We start from the raw sequence: 18,033 nt of genomic DNA on the forward strand, positions 1-18,033 counted from the left end.
ATTCCAAGGAGGGGGGAGGCCGGCTGTGGGGTGGAGAGAGGGTGGGGGCATGACAGGGAGGTGTGACGCGGGGAGGGAGGCGGGCTGGAGGCGTGCCTGGGGGAGGGATGGGAGGCGGGTCCGCGGAGCTCTGCTCCACAGGATCCAGGGCGCTCGTGTAGGCGCTGTGTGCCCTACACGAGTGCCTTTACCTTACCACTGACCATTGCGGGGCTGCTTACCTTATTCGGGGGAAGGGGACGAACGTCCCCTCCTCCCGAGGCGCCTCCCACAGTAGCAGCCCTTCTGGGTGCCGCCAAACCTGGGCGCCCCGGCCAGCTCAGGATTGGGCTGCCCATGTCCTTGGGAATGGAAGATAGTGAGAGGACCAAAAGATAACACCCAGGTGCAAATTATGAGATCATGCCAGGTATGAGGGATACATGCAAAGACTGATTGGTGAGGGGGATAATCTGAGCAAGCATGATTCAGCAGAATTGGGAAGTTATGATTGGTCAGAAACCTCACAGGGTTCAGATATTAATTTTCTATAAAAATGAGCTAAGTTTTGGGAAAAGTGTCTCTTTCTCCTGGCATCAACCGCCAAAGGCCGTGGCTCCCTGAATATTGAGATGAGTCCAACTAAGCGAGTAGGATAGCTGTAAGTAGTGTAGTCCTAGCTAGCTTTCTTATCTTGTATGGCTTTGTGTGTACTGACATTTCCTAAATTTGTCCTTGAGATGCCCACCACTTGTAGGGTGACAACTTCTTATGTACTAACTTCAGTCTGTTTAATAAAGATGTTTACTCTTCATGGAGTGCATGCGTCCTCAGAGGGGAGGTGGTTTGCTCAGAGGGACCTAAGGCACTTGCTGTAGCAAGTGGACACAGATTGCTAGAAGCGTTCCTCTGCCGGGCATGGTGAGTGCTGTGAGGGGAATGGCAACTTCTGTTATACCCTATTATTCGGTTTAGACATGCTCCTGTATATGTATTTGAAAGCAAGGAGCATTAACTTCACTGTAATCTTTTTTCAAGTAAGTTAAAAAAAAAAACAAAAAAACAGATCCATAGACTTAGATGCAGAGGAAAAATATGGCACCCCTCAGGAGGAGAAAGGCAAATAAATAAAGGTAAATGCAATAAATAAATAAATAAATTTGCCCAGCTGCATTCTGTTGAAGCAAAGCAGTTAACTCTCATGCATCACATTTCTTAAAAACGAAGAATGGTGGGTTGATGATATATAAGGAGGAGGAGGAGAGCAGCCCAGCTTAAAATGCAGATGCACAAACAACCTTTTATAAGTGCCTCATTGGCTAAGCAACAATGTCACAAGCATCAAGGAAGGGAAAGTCAGGAATAGTGAGTGGGGGGAGGTGAGGCTTCCCCCACAGGTGCAAGCAGTTCACATGCACACCTCACAGTCCCAGCTCTGCTCCTTGGGGAGGAGATGCATCATCAGTAAGGAAAATTTACCAGAGGTAAATTTACTGGTCCGACTCCCAAAACGCTGCATCAGTGGTTCCCAAACTATGGGTCGTAACCTGCCAGTGGGTTGCAAGCCAATTTTTGCTGGGACTTATCACCAGCTGCCACTCTCCTCACCACCTGAGCCTCTGCTCAGCTGTCTTTGACCCGCTCCAGGTCCTGATATGTTGTGTTTTTGTTGCTCCAGCCAACACAAGACCCGGGACTCACTGCCAGCTGCCCCTCGATGACAAGAGCTTTAAATCACTACAGATGCTCACCTCAGTAGGAACTACTATTACCATAAATCCTTTATTGTAAGTGACCTCCATTTTTGTACCTTATTTTACATTATCAGGTTTGTAGAAAATCAGAGACGTGCCTTATTTCAACACCATTTCTGGTTATGAGAGCTGCTGGCAGCGGTGAGTCCTGAACCTTGCACTGCGATGATTCACTTGTAACTTGAGCCTTTTCTGGGGAAAAGAAACTGAAAGCAGGAAAGCTCTGTATGCTCTAAAAGAAGCAACTACTCCATATACATACTGAAGTCCCAGCAGGACAGAATCACCGTTCTCAATGGCTCAGAGAGGTAAAAGAATAGCCAGTTCTGTGGGTGATTCAGCTAGGGTGGGTTTTTTCTTCCCCTGGTAATGAAGGGTTTTTTTTAAAACAGTCATCCAATAACTTTTGCAATAAAGGTAATCCAGCAGGCCGAAATCCACAAACAGTAAACTCTGACCAGGCAGCAAGGGCAAAGTTATAGAATCTTGATGACTCCACTAAAATTGAGTGTGGGGATATCCACTAGTGGGGACTGTCGTATACTTGGTCTCACACTCCCAGGGTTTTGGGTGCTCAGAGTTGTTGGTTCTGAACCCTAGAGCCCTCAAAGATCCCTGTTCGGTAGTACTGCCACCACCCTGTAAGAGCCAGTGCCTCAGTCCAGGGAAACCGAGACCCTCTAGGCTTAACTGTATCCCTTGTAGGCACTGAGCACTTTCTTTACTTAAAGTCTCAGTCCTCAAGTTTCTAGTCCACAATGAGGATTTTTGGTAGCTTGCTGAACGGCTAGGCAGGATTCTGAACCTTTGTCCCCAACAGACAATGAACCAACATGGTAAAAAGATTTTCTACTTTATTAAGTACATAGGGTTACAAAAAGTTACAAAAAGGCAGCAAATGCTAGAGGCATAAAAAACTTCTAGGAAACATATCAGCATAAAACAACAAAGCTAACTGGCTAACTGTATTAATCTCTGACTCTCACCTGGGTCAGCTTCTTTTGTAGATCCTCAGTTACCTAAGAGGCCACATGGTTCTGGCGGGGCAGGATGTGCACCCACCACCTCTCTCACCAAGAGACAAGGAACAAAAACCCTGTCCTCCAGAAGTGGGGCTGGAAGCTCGCCCTCAGCTCTTCCCTCCCCCCTGGAGATCTGCAGCTGCATTCCATCCTTGATGGGCGTCTTTCTGGCTGCCTAGGTGCTACATAATCACCTTCCATTGAGTTGTAAATCCTAGCAGCTAGGAAATGCAAGCCACTTCTGTGTTACTGTTTTAGCTTGGTTCAGGCCTTGCAATGCTACTAGGCCTGAACTGTACATATCCATGACAGGGACATCCACTAAAATTGAGTGTTGTGAGAGTTAGGACAGACAAAAGAAAATATTTCTTTACTCAGCGTGTGGTTGGTCTGTGGAACTCCTTGCCACAGGATGTGGTGATGGCATCTGGCCTGGATGCCTTTAAAAGGAGATTGGACAAGTTTCTGGAGGAAAAATCCATTACGGGTTACAAGCCATGATGTGTATGTGCAACCTCCCAATTTTAGAAATGGGCTATGTCAGAATGCCAGATGCAGGGGAGGGCACCAGAATGAGGTCTCTTCTTATCTGGTATGCTCCCTGGTGCATTTGGTGGGGCCGCTGTGAGATGCAGGAAACTGGACTAGATGGGCTTATAGCCTGATCCAGTGGGGCTGTTCTTATGTTCTTACTGGCAGCAAAATCCAACATGTCACATCTAACTTTCAGCCTGCTTGTTTCTCTCGATAAGTGGTTGCGTGTATGAATTCACAATGCAGGAACATCCTCACAGCTGTTAGGGTGATTTCATGCACGAGACATCAAAGCAGCTGCTGCCTCAGTCATTGTTGTTATCAGAATATATAACCTGCATTGGCAAGAATACAGGACTCCCCAATGTTGCAAATGCTTCCCTGATTTTTGAACAATGATTAGATGAAAACGCAAGTGGTAGCAGAGACGCTCAGAAGGGACTGGAGCTTTGTGCATGGATCTGAATTTAGACTTGCATTGACAAAAGCAGATTGAAATGAGAATGGTTCAGATTTATTATTATTATTATTATTATTATTATTATTATTATACTTTCGCAGTAGGTGTTATTGACTGGTTTGTTTTATCCCTGACATTGAGTCCTTCCCAAGGACCTGGGATGCCTGGTTTTTATCCTATAAATACCATTGCAAAATGTAAGCTGCTCCCAGTAACACTGCTTTTTGCAGTTGATTGATGGTAATTTCTGTGGCCCTGATGCTGTTCAGGTGCTCTTCAAGATGTTTCGGAATAGCACTAAGTGTCAAGCAACAAGTGCTGCTGATTTCAACAGGTCCATACGCCAGTGTGTGAGACTGTGTGACTGTACTTTTTAAAGGAGACCTGTGCAGAATGGCATTGTTTAATTGTGCAATTTACTTCCCACAGAGCAGTTTGACAGACGCACCAGCCAACGGTAAGACAATATGTTTCATTTCCCAGGAAATGAATTATTTTATCTGTGGTAGGGCTCATGAGAGGGGGTGCAAGAAGTGCATCTTGCCTGAGCCTGGAGTCATAAAGGGGGCCCAGGAGGTAAAGAAGGGGAGCCAGAAATTTCCTAGAATCTCTGAAAATATTTGCATATACTGTATGAAGGCTAGTGTTTACATTTGGAGTAAGCCTACATAGTTTTATGTGTCCTAATTTGTAGAAATTATGATCCAATGGAGAAGGAAAAGGGCCCCCCAAAAACTTCGTACTCCTTGATAAAATGCCTCTCAGAGGCCCTGATCCATGACGTTCTCCATGAAAGACGTGATGCTATACAGTGACAGAAGGGTGAGCCGAGGCAGAGGTAGAGCAAAGCAAGGATTCACTCAAACCAAGAATGCAAGAACCAAAGCTGCAATCCCATCCACACTTAATCTCAGAGTAATCCCCACTGACTATAATGGGACTTACTTCTCTGTAGCCGTGCATAGGATTGGACTCCAAATACTGTATATATTTTTTTCTTTAATCTGGAGATTTATATCCTGCCTTTTGTACTCCAAAGAAGCCTCCCCCCCAGTGGCTCACATCTATTAAAGTATGCAAAAATGACATTAAAATCATAAAACCCTTCTTTTCCTTCTCCACTACCTCACAAGGCAGTTTCTATTTGCTATTTCTCTACCACCACTCCCCACCCAGTTTGCTATCTCTAGTAATTTTGTTCTACTACCTTTTCACTTGGGGTTTTTCTGCCTTTTCTTTATATGAAACTTAGATCTTCCCTTTCCGCTATTTTTTTTTACACTAGTGTTGCTAATGATGTCTTTTGTAATAGGACTGCACAGTTAGGGTTTTCTAGTGAGCTGTTCCAGTTACAACAGTATTTAAGAAGACTTCTTAATGAGTCACTTCTTTCGCTTTACAATAACTGATCATATAGCACTATCATGTTGTCAGGGAAGGATTAGGGCTGACAAAGGGAAACCATGAACTGAGTCTCCTAAGATTAAAAATAGAAAATGTTAATAGCACCTATGGGGGGCCTGAATTGGATTTGGACCATGCTGCTTGGGGGGGATTCCAGCCCAATCCTAACTAAGGTTTATGAAAATGGAACAGAAGTTCTGCTGTTGTAAATGGCCATACGGCTGTATGCACAGCTGCCAGCAGCCCTCTGCCCTTACTGGCCACCTGCAAGAGTGCAGGTAAGCTGGTGCAGGGGGTGGTTGGTGGAATGTGGCAGGGAGGGGGAGTGTTTGCACAGGGAGGGTGAGCAGGGAAGTGGAACAGGGAGAAGGGGGTTGATCCTGGCAGCTCCAGCATGCATCAGGTTCCTATCCTTCTTTCATCTCCTATTCCCTCTCCCTTACTCTCCTCAGTTCTGCATTGTTGCACATTCAAAGAGACCCTTTCATGCAGCATAAGCTTGTCGCAGTGCAATGGAATGAAACTTCCTTTACCATAACAGGCTTCTGCAATTGCCCTTCCGCCATAGGATGCAGGCAGCACATATTCAGTTGGCATGGTTGTGGTGGGGAGGGGTTTAGTTAGGATTGGGCTGTTTATCCTTTTCCTTCTATATGATTTCCTGATCTGAATTCCATCCCACTGTGCTTAAGGTGGAGAATAGAACCAGAAGCATTTATGAGCAATTTTGCAGAAGACAGTCACCCAAAAGAAACTGATCTCCTATACGAAATCCGCTGGGGAAGAAGTCCCAGGACCTGGAAGAACTTCTGTAGAAATGACCACCCCATCCATGCTGAAGTCAACTTTTTGAAAAATAAGTTGAGGATGCACAGCACTACTCCCTGCTATATCACTTGGTTTTTATCTTGGAGTCCTTGTGGTGTATGTAGCCGCCGTATCATTGAGTTCTTGGCAAAACATCACAATGTGAGGCTGAAGATATGTGTGGCTCGGCTGTATAGGTCTTATGACAAACGTAATCAGGAGGGCCTGAGGAACTTGGATCAAAGTCAGGTGAACATAAGCATTATGAGTCGTGATGGTAAGTGCAAGTGAATGGGGGACTAGGAATCATGCTGTGGATCTGTTAAATAACATTAGCCTTGTATACATGATGATGATGATGATGATGATGATTTTTCATAAAGCAACTTTAATCTGACAAGGAAGAAAGGAAACAAGTGTGGGGACTTTTGTGTATAGGAAGTACAAACAAAGCACACTTCCTATACACAAAAGTCCCCACACTTGTTTCCTTTCTTCCTTGTCAGATTAAAGTTGCTTTATGAAAAATTATTATTGTCTTGTTTCCCCCTTTCTAGTCTGCTGTTGTACAGAGTGACTCTAGGCAGCCATTCCAGGATAAGGTTTGGTTCCATAGAAGGTTTAGCACCATTCGGCTTTGAGCATTGGCTAGGCAGTGTGGGGTCCCCTCTTCTTGTCTCCATCCCACTTTCTAGCTCATAAGTCTAATTAAAGCTCTGGTTCCCAATCTGTGGTCTGGGGACCACAGGTGGTCTGCAAAACCCTGAGAAGTGATCCACAAGGTGTCGGAGGGGGGGGGGAGTTTTTGATCACTTCCACATCTCACTGAGTGAATATTCCCCCATGGACCACCAGAGAGGGCATAGAATGGACTGCCTGCAGCTGGCGGCAGAAGCGGCAAACCACAAAATCTCTAATAAATCTTTTCTAATTACAGACAGCTTATGTTATCCACAGGTTTAGTACCTGGATTTCTTCATCTGTGGGTCCTTGAACCTGTGGTGTGGGCCAACCTGGAGGCTCTGGAGACAAGGGGAGTTGTGCCCCCCTTGCCTCTGGAAGCTCTTCTGAAGCCCACAAAGGCTGTGCACATCTGCCAGCAGCCTCTATGGGCTTCAGAATGAAGCCTGAAATCGTATAAAGGTGACTTCCAGTTTTCAGCAAAAACAGGAAGTCACCTTTAAATGGTCCAGGCTCCAATCTGTAGCCCACAGGGGCTGTGTGCAGACACCTGTGGCCTCTGCAGGCTTCAGAAGAGTCTCTGGACTGACCAGAGCTTAGCTCTGGTTGGGTTCAGGGTGGGGCAAAAACCACTTGTTTTGAATACCCATGGTTTTCCTTATGTGTGGGAGTTTTGGGAATGGAACCTCTATGAATAATGAGGCCACCTGTATTACAAATTTAAATGTATTTTTTGTACGTGGGTGTGGGGTGTTGCATGTGGTCCAGGACAATTTCAGTTTTTGCTTCAGTGGGTCCACTGTCTCCTAAAGGTTGGGAACCACTTAATGAAAGTGTCAGTGAACTGTGCTTCACTTGTGACCAAGTGAACTTGGTCTTTTGGAAGATGGCTATGCCAGACAGAACAGGACTTGGGGCTGTAAGTGGCTCTGAGTGCCCATCAATCAATCAACAATCAATCAACAGTATTTATATACGACTTTTCAACTAAAAGTTCACAAAGCGGTTTACAGAGAAAAATCAAATAACTAAATGGCTCCCTGTCCCAAAAGGGCTCACAATCTAAAAAGATGCAAAAATGAATACCAGCAGACAGCCACTAGAACAGACAGTGCTGGGGTGAGGTGGGCCAGTTACTCTCCCCCTGCTAAAAAAAGGAGCACCCACTTGAAAAAGTGCCTCTTACCCAATTAGCAGGGGTGAATTAGCATGGGTAAGTGCCTCTTACCCATGTGCTCAGCGAGCAAGGAAGTGGGTTCCCTTGAAACTCCACTCCCCCTTCAGTTCTTTGAAAATTAGAACATCTTTAATGGCTTTGGCCTTAGAAGGGCAAAGGCATTTTAAGATTTTAGGTATTTGGTCTTTTTGATTGTAAGTGGCAATATGGGTGAGGTCTTGAGACTGTAAGAAAATGTTGAGCCAGTTGAAGAATTAGGAATTTTGAACTGTTTTGGGGTTTGGTGCTCCACATACCATAAGCAGTGCAGAGATATCAACTTCTCTGGCAGAAAAGCAGAGAAACACTCCAAACTTGGTGCCCAACAAAGTCAGTAAAAGTGGTTCAGCTGTCCTTGTTCTGTACGAACCCTGCCTCCTCCTTTTGGCATTTGAGATCCAAGTTCCAGTTCACTCTGTGCTTCACAAAATTCACTGAGTATATGCTCTGATGTCAGGGACCAATTTTTCCCCACTTAACTAGACAACTCCCAGTTTTTCAGGAAAACATAAGAAGTATAGTAAGGTAGTGAGTTAGGCAGTGACTGACCAAGAAGCGTGTCCCTGGCAGGTGGCTTGCTTTGAAACCCCAAACATTCAGCTAGTGCAAAAGAGCTGTTTGAGAATTTCTGTAGTATGGGATGCATGTGTGGATATGTACAAAATGTTGCAGAAGAGCAAAGAGAAAATGCATAAGTTGGTGCAGGAGGGATTTTGTAAGGAGCAAACAGAAAGATCCAGGTTAACAGAGCAGTGATTGCAGGTAGGGTCAGTTTGACCCACCTGCTGCATCAAGAACAGAAGGAGAGAACTGTTAACGTATCTCTAGAGTAGTGCTTCCCAAACTCCTACAAGGGAGTTGGGAGCACTTTATGTCAGAGCTATTCAAACTGGGGCATCGCAACGCCCCAGCCTTGGCCTCTGCCCCCTTAAGGGTCAGTGGCAGGGGAAGGGCAGTGACGCGATCCCCAGGATCGCACTGCTCGGGGGGGGGCTGCAGGGACTGGGATGTACTCACCAGTCCCTGCAGCAGCCTGTCGGGGGTGCAGGGAGCCCTGTGCAAGCGTCTGCTGGGCTCCCCGACGTTCCAAAAGTGAAAGTGGAGCAATTGCGCTCCACCTCCACAAAACCGGAAGTGGAGCGCAATTGCTCCACTTTCACTTTTAGAAGGCTGGGGGGCACTGCAGATGCTCGCACAGGGGAGCGCATCCCAGTCCCTTCAGCCCCCCTTAGCATCACGATCCAGGGGATCGCATTGCTGCCTCCCCCACCCCGCTGCCTCCCTCCCCTCCAAGGACTTACTGTGGCTTTAAGAAAACCGCAGCTTTAAGTTGTTGCACAGGAGAGGGCGAAGGCAGCGACACGATTCCCAGGATCGCGCTGCTGCCAGGGACAGAAGTGGGGTTTTCTTCTTATCTGCAGTCAGTTCTGTAGTCCTGGGGGAATGCAGGGAGCCATCTGCAGGACTCCCAGTGACTGCGAAACTGTAAGAAAAGGGAGAAGGGGCACTTCCGATTTTTACAGCTAAATAGGAAGTGCCCTTTCCCCTATTTTTAAACAGTTTTGCAGGGTCCCGTTCCCCCTGAACCCCCCAGGACTGCAGCTTTGCCTGCAGGTAAGTAGAAAAAACCCTCCCATCCCCAGCAACAGCGCAATCCTGGGGGTTGTTGCCTTCTCAGTGTCCCTACCCCTTAAAGGGGCATTGGCCAGTGCTTCCCAGGCAGGTGGGTCATTCAAAACAGCAGTTGCTAGAAGCGCAAGCTGTCACCTAATTTTTGGCCCAACAGAGAGGAAGAAAATGAAAGCCCCATCCAACCATGGGAGGGGGAGTTAGAATTAACTGTTGCACCAAGGTATAATCACTGCTATGAGCCTGGAGGAGTCAGCACACTGCAGTTGAGACAACTAGTTGCCCAGGTTTACACAATGGGGTTTGGGAAACTTCTATTAAGAACACTTCAAGGCAAATGGTCATAAAGAAAGGAAATATCTAAGTTATGAGAATTTGGATACTTGGATGAGAGAGAGAGGCCCTACATGGAAAGAGAGAGAGGAGAGAGAGAGAGGCCCTACATGGAAGGCCCTAGTGGAAAGAAAATCTGGCAAGAAGAAGGAGGAAGAAAGGCGAGCCTGAGATTCGGAATCTGCATATCAAAGAGAGCTTTACTGGAAGAGTAAGAGGGGAAACCCTCACATTCCGTCTGGCTTATTTACCTTCTATCACAGGATGTTTGTGCAGTTCTGTTGCATCTTTCTCCACGTCCGACATGATCCTGCTTGGTCTGATCCCACACCCCTGTGAAGATGAGGAAAGCCCCTACTGCCCCAGAAGACTAGGTCATAGAGGAATCCGATAGTAGTGAGGAGGAAAACAGTAGTGAGGAGGAAGAGGTGTCGTGCAGAGAAAAGTCATGTGGCACTCAAGGACTAGTGATCTCAGGAGATTCCACAGGTCTAAACAGCTCTTAAGAAGGAATGTACTTTCCCAGGGAAGCCCATGAGCCCCACTATGAGAGGCCAAGGCTCACAGATGTCAAGGGTGTGAAGTAGCTGGAAGTCTTAACCTCCAGCAACACGATCACTTGGCTTACCAGAGCTTGGCAAGTGGGCTCTACCACCATGGTCATAACTTTTTCCAAAGAACACAAAAGATTTGGAAAGGTGCTAAGAATGTGTTCCTAGATCCCTGAAGTCTTCCTACAACTAGAACTCCCATTATGAGTACTGGTACCATGTTGGTGGTGACCTTGGGGCAATCCCCTGACAAGGTCCCCCTGTGGCACCCCTACCAACCCACTAATGGAGCACTGAGAGCTACTTACTGAAGGTTCAGGGGTTGACCTGGCCAAGCAGGCCCTCTGTGGTTTAGCTTTGCATCATAGAGAGACTGGCAAACATGCTTTTTCCCCATTGTTGAAAGTGATATGATATGACTCGTAGTTCATACACTTATTTCTTTGTCAAAGTATGAAGCAATTAAACTGTTTTCCATTTTGAAAGCTTGCAAGAGCCTTTGAGAGGAACCAAAGAAATGAATGGGTACACAAAAAGAAACTCCACCTTCAGCTCTGTGAAAAACTATCAACAATCGTAGCCTCTGCACACACCTCCAGAGCTTTGAAATCTCTTCCAGAACTATCCAAGCTTTCCGGGCAGTGAACAGATTGCCAAGGGACGTGGTGGATTCTCCTTCACTGGAGATCCTCAAGCAGAGGCTTGACAAGCACCTGATGGAGATGCTGTAGGAGGATTTCCTGCTACAGGCAGAGGGTTGGACTAGATTACCTTAGAGGTCCCTTCCAGCTCTATGATTCTATAACCATAACAGCCACCTGTGTAAAATCAAAATGTAAACATTTGTAACTTAAAATATGGAGGATGCTACTAGCATAAGAACAAAGAATAGTAAAGTAGGTTATCCACTGACAATCCATATGGAAATGGTATATCATCACATTGTACATTAATTTAAGCCTCATGCCAGAGGACAAAGTATACATTATGTGTGTGTGATTATGTGTGTAAATAAATATTTAGGGTGCAATCCAGAGGCGCCCTTGGGCCAGCACAAGTCCCTTGCATCAGCCCAGGAGGGTCACAAGCGTGTGCCATAAGGCACATTTGCGCTGCCTTGGGAGTTGGCAGAGGTGCAGCCTGCAGAGGCTGATACAAGCCTCCACACCGATTGAGGCACCAAGCCTTGCTGGGTCGACGCAAGGCTCTGGGGTAGGCGGGAGAGAGGTGTTCTGGGGTGGGGGGAGGGCAGGCCGCCCCAGGGGCAGGCAACCTCAGGGGTGCGCAGGTGGGGAGCAGGAGGCAGGACTGGGACATGGCAGTTATGTGATGTCACATGGCAGGCCTGGGGATTTCACATATTTGTGTGTACCTATATAGTGACTGATCCAAGGTTCATACCAAATGGATGGAAAGCATGCAAAAAAAAGTCAAGGGAAAATCCTGAATTTTTTTAGAGGACTTCCCCCATTTTTCACAGTAAAAATTGCAATTTTACTTGTTAGCATGTTGAATGAAAAAATTTTGAAGTATTGTTTTAAAATATTGTTACGTTCCTGCTGTAAATACCTACTGACACACCACTTCCCATCTCCCTCCTGTACTTTCAAGCCAGTGGAAGGAAGTGAAGTGGTGTTCCTGCAGCACATACTAAATTTTGCATGGTGGGGGGGGGGGAATGAATGGGAACAGCCCTTTGAGATGTAAGTCTCAGGCCCTGTGATGGCTGCTTGAAGGGGGTCTCCACTCAGCACTCTCCTTCCTCCCCTCAGCTCACCCTTATTCTAGATAGAATATATAAAACTGTTGTTTTATATATGCCAATAAAGGGATGGATGGATGGATTAAATAAAGCAGTAGTAATCACTGCCACCAAGGCTCAATCTAGAGAAAGGAGAAAGGGGCTACCTTGCAGGACTTCCAGTTGTGTGGCAGGAACCCCAGATTGCCAGGAGATCCACCCAAAAATGAGCACAGTAGCACTGTAACTGTTGTGGGGACAAAGTCACAACCCCTTCACTGAGTTAACCAAGCACGGCAGTTTAAAATAAGGAAGATCAAAATAAGAGGGACCCATTGCAGATATTTAATGGAGGAAAAACCCAGACGTGAAGGTTCAATCTATGCCTTTAACAGAATGCATAGTTTGACTCTGAAACTAGTGCTTTTTACTCCTCTGACCCGTTTTCCATTTTGGATGTGAACACGTGAAAGATTTTTTTCGCCCGCCAACTCTCAGTTTGGCTCCTCTCAATCTCTCAGGCTTTCTTAGGGAACTGGAAACTGCACATACAGTATATACTTCTCCACTGAAGCTCTCCCAACTTTGAAACACCCTGACAGGCTATTTATCATTGATGTATTCAGGTCTTTTATCCCGAATCTTGAGACTGCAAGTTACTTTCAAGTCAAGTCTCAAGTTGGAGCCAACTTTAACAGAAAAAGGTAGTGGTAGGGTGTGGGGGGGGGACATACTAGAAAATCAAGAAGACATGCACAAAGTTAGGTTAAAAAAATAAATTATCATGGGCAAGTTTAATAAGGCTTTATTTAAGCAAAAGTGTGCGGTTAATCTAGTTTATCAAGATTGCATTTTAGAAAAACTATTTTTTCCAAAGTTATGTTACTAACCAAGGCCAGCAAGTTGGTCGCTAAAAATATACAAGTTGCAAGTCAAGTCCAGTCAGCGCTTCATTTATTACTGAGTCAAGTCATTGAAGAGTCCAACTTGAGTCTGAGTCAACCAACTCAAGTCTACATCACTAATATTTATTTCTTCAGATTTTTTCTACTGTTGGAGAAAATTTGTGAATCAGCAAAGTGGTTATTGTTGGCGATGGCATTTCTTAGAGCATGTTTATTCTGAAGAACTTTACTGGATTTATTCTGAAGAACTTGACCAGATTCTTGAGTAAGTGGCTTTATCTAAATTCAGGCTAAAGTAACAGAGGTAAATACAAATAGAGGGAGGGGCTTCTTACTTTCCAGTGATGGAACTGGGTTGCCTACTGCCCAAATACTTGTGATTATATTTGGGAGGGGGACTATAGCTAGGTCACCAGGAGAGATACTGTGCATGTCTCTTTCCCCTGCACACAGAAGCATGCATGCGCTCAGTTCCGTCAGGTCCCTGCCGATTTCAGTAAAAGCGAGTGCAAAGCCAGTTGCAAACCTACCATAAGGTCAGATGGGGCAAAAGCCCCAAGTGCGAGGTGCTAGGGCCCCATGGAAGCCTCTCTGAGGCTCCCAATGGGGGCAGAAACTGTGCTTCCAGTCTCCCAGAAGTACAGTTTACATTGGGGAACCTCAGAGAGGTTTCCTTACATAAGAACAGCCCCACTGGATCAGGCCATAGGCCCATCTAGTCCAGCTTCCTGTATCTCACAGCGGCCCACCAAATGCCCCAGGGAGCACACCAGATAACAAGAGACCTCATCCTGGTGCCCTCCTTTGCATCTGGCATTCTGACATAACCCATTTCTAAAATCAGGAGGTTGCGCATACACATCATGGCTTGTACCCCATAATGGATTTTTCCTCCAGAAACTTGTCCAATCCCCTTTTAAAGGCATCTAGGCTAGACGCCAGCACCGCATCCTGTGGCAAGGAGTTCCACAGACCGACCACACGCTGAGTAAAGAAATATTTTCTTTTGTCTGTCCTAACCCGCCCAACACTCAATTTGAGTGGATGTCCCCTGGTTCTGGTATTATGTGAGAGTGTAAAGAGCATCTCTCTATCCACTCTGTCCATCCCCTGCATAATTTTGTATGTCTCAATCATGTCCCCCCTCAGGCATCTCTTTTCTAGGCTGAAGAGGCCCAAACGCTGTAGCCTTTCCTCATAAGGAAGGTGCCCCAGCCCCGTAATCATCTTAGTCGCTCTCTTTTGCACCTTTTCCATTTCCACTATGTCTTTTTTGAGATGCGGCGACCAGAACTGGACACAATACTCCAGGTGTGGCCTCACCATCGATTTGTACAACGGCGTTATAATACTAGCCGTTTTGTTCTCAGTACCCTTCCTAATGATTCCTTGACATGGGTGGAGGTCACACGAGGCTCTGTGAGCCTCAGGTGAGTAGGGGGGCTGGATTTTTGTACGAGGAGGCAGTGATAGGCCGCGGACATTGCGGACCTTTGCCCTGGGCATGGGGCTGGGAAAGTTCACTGCTGCGCAAAGCACTTCTGTTTTGCAGGAGGTGCTTTGCACTCACTTTTTCGGAATGTTCCAAGCCTTGGGGAGCCCTATGAAGGGCTGCTCAAGGCTCCCTGCACCTCCTGCAGCCTCCAGCAGCCCTACCTAGTTAAAAGTAAGTGCAAAGCACCCCCTTGCTCCCCTTAGCCCCCCTCTTCCCTTGCCCCTTAAAGGGATAGGAGGAAGTAACTGGGGAAGTGTTACACAAACGTGTTCAGCAACAGACCTCCATACTGAGAGTACTCTGGTAATTATACTCTCTTCAGAGGAGAGAAAGGGCATCCCTTTTGGGGTGTTCCCTTCTGTGCAGTAGCAACTACTCTTCCCGGAACTGTCTGTGTCAGGGCACTGTGCCATCACAATCTTCCCAGAAGGTACCCAAAGGTGCAAGGGAAGGTCAGGTGCACAGGTTGTGTGCTTTGCTTCTTTCCACATTGTCCCTGCCTGCTGTTGATATAAACAAAAATGGGTGCCAGTCCCTGTTGATTGGTCAGTTAGGTAGCTCTATCCTAGCCTTCCTCCAGTGAGCATGCATGATGTGTCCAAGCATCCCTTTCATTCTCCCAATGGTTCTAATCTACCTGTGAGTCGAGTTAGACTGAGAAACAGTGAGTGATCAGGGCTCACCCAATATGTTTGTGGCTGCTGCGATGGTGTTCTGATTGTTCCCCTTCCAGAGAGGTGATCAAAACACAGAAAATGGAAATTTGGGGCACTGTTTAGGATGTCACTTTGCTTCAGACTAGGCCTGACTCTCCACTATTCTCTCTCCCTCCACAGATCATACTGAACAGACCAATTCTCAGGGCGACCAACAGTCACTCCTTGCTACTGAAGGAGAATTGGTGATTTTAACCAGCAGAAATTTCTATAACCCTTTTGCTTGGCTCAAGCGTATTTTAGTGTCTAGGAATATTAATGCCAAACACATTTCAGTTAAATGAAAGAAACTTTCAGAAGTTCTGAGAAATTCAGAAGATTTTACCTACAAATGGTGAACAAAAAACAAACTTCATGTATTGACAGTCACATCTCCCACCACGCTGTAGCATGCAACCATGCCAACAAAGCACATGTTGCATGGTATGGGGGGCACCAGAAAGCCAAGGCGAGGTAAGTAAAACACGTTTTTACTTACTCCTCAGTAGGCTTTCTGGTCACCTATGTGTCTCCTTGGACCCACACCAGCTATGTAGCTAACATAAATTTGAGGAAAGGAAGGGGGCAGGGGGGAGCCAGAAAGTGGGGGATAAAAATCTGGTGTGCGCTTTTATTGCTGAGATTCTTACCCTCTAGCTTGCTCTCTGCCCGTGATCAGTCCCCTTCACCACCTTACCTCTTCCAGTGTGACCCAGGTGGGCCCTTTGTGCACACAGGGAGCAACTGGGTGCTGGCTCCCTTGCACTTGGCAGTGTTGTGCCATTTTTCCAGTATGGACTTCTCTGTCACCTTTTCATTTTAAGGAGTCTCCCCAGATATTGGGGCTTCCTGTTAATCAGGGAGAAAGATCATCTCAAGGCAGACTCTTCCATTTGGGCCCTCTAGCTTTGGGTGCTGGCAGCAAAAGCTTCTTTTTAACCAGTTAATTCCCAGTTAATCCAGTTAGAAGGGTGAAGCAAGGACCAGGGAATTGGGTATCAGTCACTACTAGGTGCTGCACCCATCTTGCCCTCTGTCTACCCTTACAGAGAGCATTCAATTAAACAAGTTTATAAACAGTATGGAAAAAGGAAAGGGACAGCCCCCCAAAACAGGAAAAGACCAGATATTCAGTGAGTACTGGAGAAAAATGTATGCCCTGTCAAAAAAAGATGTTTGGACCTATTGTCTTTTTCAGAGGCACAATCTTACAGCTGAAGGCAGACATTTATTATTCTTTGTGGCCCTTTTCATTCATTTGAATGTCTGCTTTTATTATATGTTATTTAGTGATTTCAAGGAATGTAGTTGATCAAAGTATGTTAATCTTCACACAATATAATTCTAAATTTTCTTCTGTCCAGCACTAGTCCAAGCTCTTCCCACCCCGTTATTCTGGCATTAACTCTCTCTTCTGCCTATGAAATACCCTGAACACTCCAAAACTGCTATGTAAATATTAAGCATTATTACTGGTACTGTACTGGTTCAAAGTTCCTATCTATATTGAAGCAACTGTGACCAAATCAGAAAAGAATGTTTGATTTTTTTTTCTTCTGTTAGTTTTGTTTTTCCCCTGATATGGTTATCAAAGCATTTCCTTGTTTGCTGACAATGGGTCTCTCCCTCTATTATTAGATTTAGACACATTCCTGAATATATATGTATTGGAAAGCAAGTAATATTAATTTTAATGTAACCTTTTTGCACGTGTGTTTTTTTTAGGGGGTAATCCAGAGGCCCCCTTCGGTCAACACAAGTTCCTTGCGCCGGCCCAGGAGGGTCACAAATGTGCCGTAAGGCACGTTTACGCCTCCTCAATAGGAAGCCAGGCCGGCACTCCAAGAAGTGCCGGCCTGTAGAGCCTGACACAAGTCTCCGCACTGGCTTCCTCTTCAACTCTTGTGTCGGCCTGACTGGACTGACGCAAGGACAAAAGGGAGGAGGGGAGGGGAGGCAGGGAGGAGGTGGGAGGGAGGCGTTTCTGGGCTGGGGGAGGGCAGGTGGTGGGTTGCCCTGGGGGCAAGTGGGTGGGTGGGGAGCAGCAGTTGGGCTGGGATCCCACAGTTATGCCAGATCCCAACCCCCGTTCCCCGGGGAAAACGGAGCGGCTCCAAGTCGCTCTGTTCTCCTCAAACTTGTGCCACCTCAAGAGGTGGCGCAAGTCCAAGGAGACCCATAGGGGCCAGCGGCCCTTACCCAGGTGTAAGGGGGAAAGTTTTCCCTTGCCTCTGGCTGAGCTGCTTATGGCCACAAACCTGCGCAGGATACTGCACAAGCCTCTTGGCTTGCCTGCTCCAGTGTAGGATAGGGTTGTGCCCTTAGATTCACAGCCTTATATGGAAAAATATGGGACCACTCAGGAGGAGAAAGGCAGGGGAGAAATGCAGTGAATGAATGAATGAATGATTATGCCCCACTGCATTGTATTGAAACAAAGCAATAAACCACTCTCATGCATCACATTTGTTAAAGGCAAATGATGGTGGGATGATAATATACAAGAAGGGGGTGAGTTGTTCAGCTTAAAACAAACTTTTTTAAGTGCCTTTTTGGTGAAGCAACAACCAGTGCACATGCATAAAGGACGAGAAACTCAAGCATAGTCATCGGAACAGTGTAACGTGTTCAAATAATGTTAACCTGATTAGTTTTGGCTGATGCTTCCACAGCAGACTGTTCAAAGGATCGTTGCAGAGTTAGCCAATGTTGTGGGGCTACAATTATTGGGCTGGCCAGTAGTTCCAGGATGGTGTAGTAGTTTGGGAATTGGACCTGGAAGATTCAGGTTCAAATTCCCATGCAGTCATGAAGCTTCCTGGGTGAC

At 46.2% G+C, this 18,033-nt stretch overlaps 1 protein-coding gene across 2 annotated transcripts; it reads left to right on the plus strand.

The window, feature by feature from the left end:
• The first annotated feature begins 104 nt into the window (after nucleotides 1-104).
• LOC136639248 (C->U-editing enzyme APOBEC-1-like) lies at nucleotides 105-16,905 on the plus strand. 2 transcript variants are annotated; one of them, XM_066613267.1, is made up of 6 exons: nucleotides 105-900; nucleotides 1,658-2,041; nucleotides 4,179-4,206; nucleotides 5,846-6,237; nucleotides 13,152-13,281; nucleotides 15,348-16,905. In XM_066613267.1, exons 2-6 carry the CDS (start codon nucleotides 2,029-2,031, stop codon nucleotides 15,355-15,357), a joined length of 573 nt encoding a protein of 190 aa, XP_066469364.1. In that variant the 5' UTR covers nucleotides 105-900; nucleotides 1,658-2,028; the 3' UTR covers nucleotides 15,358-16,905. The 2 variants fall into 2 exon arrangements, with proteins under 2 accessions (XP_066469364.1, XP_066469365.1); XM_066613268.1 differs by having other exon boundaries at nucleotides 1,808-2,041.
• Nucleotides 16,906-18,033: the final 1,128 nt, after the last annotated feature.

Source organism: Tiliqua scincoides, chromosome 2 (genome assembly GCF_035046505.1).
Source record: "Tiliqua scincoides isolate rTilSci1 chromosome 2, rTilSci1.hap2, whole genome shotgun sequence".
NCBI classification, from domain to species: domain Eukaryota; kingdom Metazoa; phylum Chordata; class Lepidosauria; order Squamata; family Scincidae; genus Tiliqua; species Tiliqua scincoides.